This window comes from Condylura cristata, unplaced genomic scaffold (assembly GCF_000260355.1).
Source record: "Condylura cristata isolate star-nosed mole 26May11 unplaced genomic scaffold, ConCri1.0 scaffold00008, whole genome shotgun sequence".
Taxonomy (NCBI): domain Eukaryota; kingdom Metazoa; phylum Chordata; class Mammalia; order Eulipotyphla; family Talpidae; genus Condylura; species Condylura cristata.
The window spans coordinates 39,269,921-39,279,468 of NW_004567109.1; the positions used below are offsets into that span (position 1 = coordinate 39,269,921).

Here is a 9,548-nt window from a genome sequence, read left to right on the forward strand (position 1 = left end):
CCAGGCTTTTACTCCTCCCTCCAATTGAAGGCTATCCTTGTTTTTTTCTTAATATTTTCTTCCTTGGGTAATATATTTTTTTCTCTCTGCTGTTTTTCTAGTAAACGACTTCCCAAAGTTCTCTTTCTTTGGTGGTAATTTTTGGGGCCTCTAATCTGTGGGCAAGAAATAACTTCTGATAAATTCGAATTTATTATTTGCTACTAGAGATTTAAACATGTGCGTGTGATTAAAACCTTTAAACTTTTGAAGTTTGGGGGGGGGTGTTTAAAAAATTTTCCCTCCCTTATCCTCAAGAATTTCGTTATTCTTTACCCCTTAGGGTTTAATAGGTAATGTATTTGGACTTTCATGCCTCCTTTGAAATAAGGCAGCCTTAAGTGATAGATAAGGCATTTTTCTTTTGTGCTTTTGTACTTTCATGGTCTCAGAGGCACCTAAAAACAGATTCAGGAAGTAGGTAATTTTATTTAGCATTCCGCCCCCAATTTAAGTCTCAGACTTCATTTTTTGCTACATGAAGTCAATGTTAGGTAGTCAACCCCATACTATCTTCTTTTTAAATCTTGGGATACTGAAATATGATTGGTTTTTGGAAAATTATTAATACAGAGGCCTTTCTATTTGTCTGTTGATTGACGGTACCTGTTAACTTTTATGGGTTAACTTTTAGGGTGCTCCTCTAATTCCCTTATGGAAACTGGCCTTGAATTTATGTTCTGGAGTATTTGTTGAAAGAAGAGGCTTTACTGTACCGGGATTGTTTACTGCTAATATGCGTTTTTGAACATTTTCTCTTTCTGATTTAAAACTAAATTTAGATCATATATTTATTTACATTTTCCCCCTTCTGGTTCAAGAATTGTATATCGGGGCACATGAGTTGGAGAAAATAGAGTATTTTGGATTTCACTTGAGTGTGGATGGATTTACTGCACTGGACTGAAAGATTTTTAGTCCTTAGTGAGATTTTTGTTTCTTCATTTGTAAGTTTGTATATAGCTGGACTTACATGTATTTTTTCACATTGTCTTTAGTGAATTCTCCTTTCAGTGAATGCCCATTAGATAAGCAATGGTACTCTACAATAGGTTATTGTAGTTTCTTCTCTCCTGGTGCTGCTTGCAATGGCCTGAGCTAAAGTTTGCAGCCATATTTTAAGGAAAGTATTATGGAAGGAAAATAGCTTGCTGTATGAACATACAGTGAAAATTATTATTAAGTTTTTTTTAAAATAACTTCATCCAGAACTTTCAACTGTGCAACACACTGAAAAATTAATATGTAAATGAAATATATTAATATTTTATTTCTTGTTTTAGAAATTAATGGTGGTTATGGTTACAATGATATGAGAGACCAGTAGTTTTGAATCATGAATCATCTAATGTTTTCAAGTATATGTTCCTTAGTCAGTTGGAGAATTAAATACTCATTCTGTAGGAAGGTCTGGGTGACAAGTTTCAAGAAGAAAAAGTCTCAATTTTGTTTGTATAGTATTTAGTGGCCTAATATTTTCAAATAATTCATTTTTTATATTCTTCCATTACTTGTAGATAGTTTTATTTACAGTGGAATTGAGGAAGAATGGCAGGACCAACTTTTAACTGTTGTAGAAGTTAAACTGGGTCAAGAGGTGAAAAGTAAAATTAATTCTAATTTTCTGAGCATAATACTTTAGTAATTAGAATGAATTTGGAGATGAGGCATTTCAGAATATTAGATGGAGAAATGTTTTACAGTTCTTTTACTTTTGTATGAGCTTTGGAGATTTATTCTTCATGATACCAAAATAAAGCATTTGCTAAAATAATTCTCATGTTTTTCTGTTGAACTTTTTGTTATGTAGACTTTAGGATTAAATAACAGTAAGTTCAAAGCAACAATATGCATTTATTTGATAATTCTGAGGGGAAAACAGGTCATTGAGGAAGTCTGTCTCTAGAGAAAAATGTAGGTGTTAGGCTTCTGGGTTTTTTTTTTATATTGTTGTTTCCTACATAGGAAAATGACCCTGACCTGGTTTTTCTAGAAAAATTCTAATTCTTGAATACAAATTGCTGTAGATGTGAAGAGAATAAAATGATTTTTCATTGATCTAATTATCTTAGGTAATCTGTAATAGCAGTATATATTTAATGGTTCTTCAAGTGGTGGTTACATTAAAAATAATGTTTAATATACTTAAAAGAAGTAGCATATGCTCCCTTTTTTAATACTTTGATAATACTTTGCATTGCTCATTATCCTTTAAAATTATTTATCAACAGTCTAAAAAGAGGTTCTCCTAGTCACACTTAAAGGAAGGAAATTATAGGGTAGTCACAGTTTTACAAAGGCAGAGAGGAATGATAAGAGGAAGAAATAGTTGATCCTTTGGGTTTTGTATGGAATGTGGTATAGGGGCCTTTGGGAATGAACAATTTGTCTTTTATTTCACTGTTTGTAAACACATACGAAATTTTCTTCTCAAGGCAAAAAAGCCATAGCATACTGCAAAATCTATCTTTTCATCACGGCTATGTTGTTGTCATACATAGAACAAAATTAATGAATTCCCCTCTCTGAGTTAGTGTTTTTTACTATTTCTGAAAATGATAATTTATTCACTATCAAATTTATTTGTCTTAAAATCAGACTTTTTTTTTTTTTAAGGAAGTAGGATCATCTTGAATGTCTACTCTATACTTACTAAAACTTACTTTCACTGTAGTGAATTTAGGCCTTAATTATGTATACTGGTAATGAATTTTTTTAAAATATATTTATTATTTAAAGCTGTTAAGGTTTTATCCAAAGCAGTCAAGAATACCAATACATGAGCCTTAAGAAGCTAGTTAATTCAGAGAGTAAATGTGCCTGTGTAGGTAGGAAAGGCTGGTGGCAGAAATAGTGAACTATTTTTAGATAATTCATGTAAGTGAGACCAGTTTCCCAAATAATTTAGAAATAAAACACTGCCATTGAAACTTTAGCTTGTCTTTATGGAAAGTAATCAACTATGTGGAAATTTCTTACATGAAGTTCAGATTGATATCATGTATATCTCAGAAAAGATTTGTGAACGGCTTCAAAATTCATTGCAGTGATTAAATTGTCCAAGTATCAGTATTTGTTTGGGATCCATTCTGTTTGCCTTATTATGTGGCTTAGAAGAATTATTGACTGTTACTATGCTTTTTGTATAGGAAATTCATTAAAGTATCACCCCAAAATGCTTCTTGTAAATTGAGATCTTTTCCTAATAGGCCTATATTAAAAAATTTTTTTGGAAGGGTTTATTAAATAAACCCTTAGTGCTAAGTACTCTTTTGTACTGTGATATGGTTTGCAATAATACATAATAAAAGTAAAAAATTTAGATTTTAAAGGAAACTGAACAAACATGAAAATATCTGCATCTTTTCATCATAGAGAAAATGAAACTGAGCAGAGAGTTTGAGATTTGTCCTAGGTTGTACAATAAATCTGTGCCACAGTTAAGACCGGAACCTGAACTTCTGAATTCCTAGTTGTTAATAATAGCAGTTCATTCTCTGCATTATTATTACTGTAGTAAATTTGCTAATTTAAACTCTTAATCTTTTTTATGCCTTACAATTCCTCGGGGTAACAGAAAGTTAAGTGATTTAATTTTGTATGGAAAAAGAGGGATGGTGAGCTCTTGGCTCAGTCTCCTATCTTTCTTCACTCTGGAGTAGCACCCCTAATTCTTTGTGGCTTCTAGCCACATCCTCATTTAAATTTCTGGATAAGTGTCTACTAACTAGTGGTGGTTACACTTAATGAAATACTGACAGTAATTTGAGAGAAAAATTTAGTTTGGTTGTACGCACTAAAAATATACTTTTGATTGCCTTTAATAGGAGTCAAATGGTTGTATCATGTTTTTAATGACTTACAAATAATGGTAGTATTCTAGTTAGTTGATCTTTTACTCTTCCAATGAATAGTTTTCTGGTATATGGAATATTTCTCACTGTATTCTAGAAAAATATAAAAGGAAACCCTGAACAAATCAGAGTATTTGTATATTTCTAACAGCTATAGCAACATTTGTGTATTTCTAACAGCTAATTGTGTATTTCTAACAGCTATTGCAACTTTATTAGCCAAATCATTTGAAGGTTTGAAAGTTGCTATAAAGCTAGCAGTTAATTTTTAGACTTATCTTAGCCCACCGGTAACTCTGTGTTATCTATCCAGTATTAATACTTTCCATCTCCAATAAACCAGCAATGCATGTACCTAAAAGAAAACTGGGCAATTTTTCAAAATTGTAGTTTTGTTTAAAAAAAAAGTAACTAGTGCTAGGTTTTTTAAGAAAAGTTTAAAAATATAGAAAGAAAATGAAAATGGTTTATAATTCTACACATTATTTCTAAGAAGCAAAGAGTAAATATATGCAAGTGGTTAGAAAATTCCAAATGTATAGAAAGTTATAAATTTCCCCAACCCATTCCCTGGAGGTAATTACTGTTCTGTTTTGTTTATTTAATGCATACAACAGAGCCTGGTGATCCTCCTCTTCCACTCCTGCAACCCCTCAACCATATAATGTTCCAACAATCCCCTCTTCTCCTTTTGCACATTTTAGTTGTTCTACAAGAATACATTGTTAATGTTGTGCTGTTCCTCGGTTACCTGTCCTGCCTTTTTTCCTCTCCTACAGGTAACTGTTAACAAATTTTTCTATACTCTTTTGGGGAGAATTCTTTTATGTGTATTCCAATCCAATTTAATACTCTGTACTTTTTATACTACCTACCTACCTGTTTCTATCAAGCACTTTTTTCTTAGCACGAACAGATCGCACTCTTTTTAATGGATTTAATAGTGTTCCATTGCTTGGGAGTACATTTTAAGTAGGTTTAACACCCATTGTAAAATCTTTTCTATGACATTTTATCATTTGAGCTTTTCTAAAATTCTTTTACAAAGAAGTACCTGTTTAGGTTTCTTTTTATTTTTCTTCCCTCTTTGCAGTGTTCTATAAGTAATGCTGGTAAATATTGCAAATTTTCTTAGAGCGGGTATTGTTAGACATAGATTATTGTCTGTCTTGAATGATGACAGCTTGTAGTTGTATTTTGAACATGCTTGGAACACATGAAAACCATTTTTTAAAGAAAGACAAATGAAGGGGGAAGGATGAGAGAAGTAGAGAGAAAATTTCTTTTTACATAGTTGTGTCCTTGAGGCTTGCAGAAGGAATCAGATTCTAGACTTATTTTCACCTTTATCACCTTACCGTGGAAACATCATCAAGGCATTGTAGCTCTTGAGTTTGGTAACCTATAAAAATGAGATAGGTGTGGCAGAGAATATTGCCAGGTTCTGATGATCATCAAGTAAATGTGCATTTAGAAATAATCATATAAATGTAAGCTCATTCTGCTATTTTTTAAAGAGAGAGAATGATTTTGTTTTTCAGGCAGTGATGTTTACTATTTGAACTGTTTTTCAAAAGCTTTAATCTATTTGGATATGATTAACTTTGAAGAAACTGATCTTACTCAAACCTCCCCAAATCAATTAAGTGGATTTTTTTTGAACATGAAATGTCAAAATGCGTATTTGTGGGCAAACTATGCCCAGGCTCTCCATCCCATCCTAGTCTAAATATACTGTTAGTTAAATCATGATTCCTGAAACATTCTAGTATGTCTGATGTGATAAAACTATTAATGGTATCTTTAAGAACTGGTTATTATACTTTGTGCCAGCTATACTTACAAGTGCTACCAGTCTAAGATATTTTACATCTTAATGAGTGGGAAATATTTGGGACCTTTTTCAGAACTTTATAGTGATAGCTATACTAGTAAAAGAACACAGTACTGTATTTAAGTGGTATTTAGTGTTTTTAGATTCTTTTTATACAAAACCACAATTCAGTATCTTATTGTATCTCACATTAGTAAAAATGTACCTTTCATTTAGTAGAATGACATTTTTAATCAAAAGCCATTTTATCAGCAGGCTTAATAGAATAATTATAATGTTCAGAAAGAACTAAATGATGAAAGCCACTTATTTTAGCTCCTAAATTGAAAAAATGCTGGCTCTTTTTTTTTTCTTGTTTACATCATGCAAACCTGTGTCAGAAATAAATGAGGAAGGAAAAACAGAATTATAAGGCTACTTTGTGGTTATTGAACCTAGGACCATATGTAAATAGTTATTAACATTCTGTAGCTTTAGACAGGTTGTACTTGAACTTGGGGAATGGATTGTGACTTTATGAAATACGAGTTAATATGTTGAGGTGTTGATTTGCTGTGTAATAACTTGGGTTAATATGTTGAGGTGTTGATTTGCTGTGTAATAATTTGTGTAGTAGTTAATAAATCCATTTTGAGTCAAATGTGTCGCTCCGGCGTCCCCATTAGAAAAACTGAATTAAAATGTAGTGCTGTATTGACTTTGTTCTGGCAGATTATCTTAAATATAGAAGCAGTGTGACACCTGAAAATATGTAACTGAGTACCATCATTCTTTTATTAGAATAAGAATGCTGTAAGCAAGTAGCAGACTTTTAAAAGAATTTAAAAAATAAGATGGAACACTTGAAAATTTTGCCTCAAAAGAACCTATCGTATTTTGGGGAAGAACCTATAGTATTTTTTTGGAATCTAGAATTACAGTGACATAATGTGGACAGTTTTGAGAATGAGAGTTTTGGGGTTTTTTTTTTGTTTTGTTTTTACACCTTATAAAATCTTGTCTTAGATATTTAGCATTGAAAAAGTGGTCATTTTTTATCTCTGTTTTATTACTATCCTCCCTGCCCCTTAATTAACCAGAAAGAAGAAAACTATCAGAAGTCTTTCTCTTTCTGAGTGCTTTCAGTCTTCTAGTCTCTCTGAGTTCTAATGGACATGATAAAGATAGCTCTGAGTGAATATCAAAATTTTAGTTATAAAAGTTTATGTCATTGGGAAGCTCTTTGGAAGTTTTGTTATTGTATTTGTCTTAACAGGAGTTTGTTATTAACTTGTTTATAATTGTGAGTTGAGGAAAACTGTCAAGTGGTAATATTACTCAGGCAAGATACTAACAAGTTTAATTGTAAAATTTTTAAGTACTTGTAGTTAAATTTCAGAGAGTTACAGGAGTACAATTGAAGGAGATTTTTGTGATCTTCCATAAGATAATTTTTCTAGGATAACTTTCAAGGTTGCTAATTCTGTGATCCTTTAAAAGCATGTTGTTTGTTAAGAAAGTTAACCCAGTATACTATTTGGCGCTTAAATAACATTTTAATATTTTTCTTCTGCTTTCTTACAATATAATTTTTATTCAAAATAATGTCTTATATTGTTTCCCCCTCATTCTCACACACATTTAAAGCCAGAGACCAACTTATTAGCAGACCTTGTGCATCATTTTCCCTGTTTTGATAGAAAATATTTAAAGATCTAAAATCATATTTCTTAATATGTTACAGGATCTATATTTGCCTTTAAAATCTGTATCCATCCCATATTATTGTCTCTGTTTCTAGATTTGAAGAGGGTTTTGAATTTTTCTCTATGCTTAAATACTGTCCAGACAAAGTTTTAGTTTGTCTTAGATAATGCAGACATTAAAACTTACTGTATAGTTTGGTTTCATATCAGTCATTGAATAATACTGTAATGTTTACAAAGATTTACTACTGGAAGATGCTAATTTTTCTTTTTTCCTCCCTCCTCTCCCATAGCCATCTGTTGAGTCTTCAAGTCCAGGTAAGTATTTCCCATACTTTTCATAAATCTGTATTTGATAATCATTTATTCTGTTAGTTGCGTAAATAAAGGTTAGAGGAGTTAGACTATCATCTGACTTGCTTTTCTTCTGAATGCTTCTTTTCTCTGGGGAAAAAGAAATGGATGAAATGTTTGACTGCTCATGAAAGTACAGGTGAGGCTGCTGTGAGTTCAACCTCATAACTGTTTGTGGGATCTCACTTTTTAATTATGATTTGCCACGTGTATTTCTTATCTATTTGATTTGAATATATATTTGTGAAGTGTTCTTTTCAAAAAGAATTCACTGTTTAGAAATATTTGCTTATGTAGGAAATTCAAAGCATTTTTTTGAGAAAAATTATTAATGCATTTAGTGAGAGAGGGAAAAATAAAATTAGCAAGAGTCAGTAAGTTAATATTTAATGTTATAAATTAAGGAAATTATTTTTAGATTTGAGTAGGATCAAGTTTTATCCTCTGACCAGTATCATGCTGAAGTGGCTTTAGTTCTCAGTGCTGTACTTTATTACCCTGTGCCACCAGGGAGGGCCCACATTACCATGTCCTTTTAAGGCCTGAAATTATTGCTGGCATTTTTTTCTCTTTCAAGCAGAAATTATCTTCATTGAAAAGTGGGTTTTGTGTTTTTTATTAGTGTTGTGATATTGCAGGTATACCAAATTTCAGATATCGTTCCTGAGTTTTTGAGGCATTTATCTTGTAACACATAGGTACATGAAAATAGTTACTCCAGAAATGATATTAGTAAATGATTTTACTTTCCATTGTATTTGAAACAGCTCAAATAATATAAATGCCTTTTATGGTTTTTGCTATTTGCTGAATGCTTATACAGTACATAACAATATTTGCTCCAATAGGAATTATGATTAGGATAATAGTAATAAAAGTGGTGATGTTAGTTTTGTTTTGTTTTTTAAGGTCTTTTTTTGCCCTCTAGGGAAAAGAAAAATATAGCATTATAGGCATACATAATTATTGACTCCCAAATCTAGAAAGTAGTAGTCTGTTCTGGTCTACTGACTGGAAAGGTGAGTGAGTTGAAGTTTTGGGAGTGTTTCCCATTGAAAACTAGAAAGTAAATTTGCCACAAAAATGTTACAGCTGAATCAGTGATTCTTAAACTGCATTCTTCTCTTTTTTCCTGATTTTTTAAAAGATTTATTTATTTATTTATGCATACAGAACTGGGGTACAGGCCAGAGGTGCAGGAACAGTGAGAGGATTCACCAGGGACAGAGTGGGGAGCAGAACAGGCAGAGCGGTGAACTACACTGCTGAGGGGAACAGTGGGCAAGACAGGAGAGGTCTGCTACGCCCTGACCTGAGTGGGTCACCTATCTGGCCTGGGGTCAAACTCATGCTGAAGCAGCTACAGCTAGTTTCATAGTGCTGCACTTTGCACTTTAATCCATTGTGCCACCAGAGAAGGCCCTCAAACAGCATTCTTTTTTGTTGTTCTTTTAAAATTTTATTTTATAATTTATTTGTACAAATATTTGTGCATTTTCCCATCTCAGTTGCAGTCCACTTGGGTTTCCCATCAACAAATCACCCATGTGCCATCACCATAGTCCAGTGCCTTTCCCTCCCCCCCGCCCGTTTTTGATCCCATTCCCCACTCTACCCCCACAAAATGTCTCTGGTGTGTAGCTGTTCATCATTATCATTATTTTCTCACCTGTTCCATTATATTCCTGCTATGAGAGAAATCATCGGGTATTTTTCCTTTTCTTTCTGGCTTATTTCACTAAGCATGATCTTTTCCAGCTCCATCCATGTTGCTGCAAAAAA

The 9,548-nt window shown here is 32.4% G+C and overlaps 1 protein-coding gene across 11 annotated transcripts in view; it reads left to right on the top strand.

The window, feature by feature from the left end:
- Window positions 1–9,548, top strand: part of MIER1 (mesoderm induction early response 1, transcriptional regulator) — a 51,887-nt gene that overhangs the window by 6,868 nt on the left and 35,471 nt on the right. For 6 of the 11 annotated variants that reach the window (XM_004679089.2, XM_004679090.2, XM_004679091.2 and 3 more), the window contains one exon: window positions 7,706–7,730. In XM_004679089.2, coding sequence (XP_004679146.2) covers window positions 7,706–7,730 — 25 coding nt within the window. Of the gene's footprint in view, window positions 1–7,705; window positions 7,731–7,868; window positions 7,906–9,548 lie in introns of all 11 variants that reach the window. The other 5 variants (XM_012722417.1, XM_012722418.1, XM_012722421.1 and 2 more) reach the window with 1 other exon arrangement.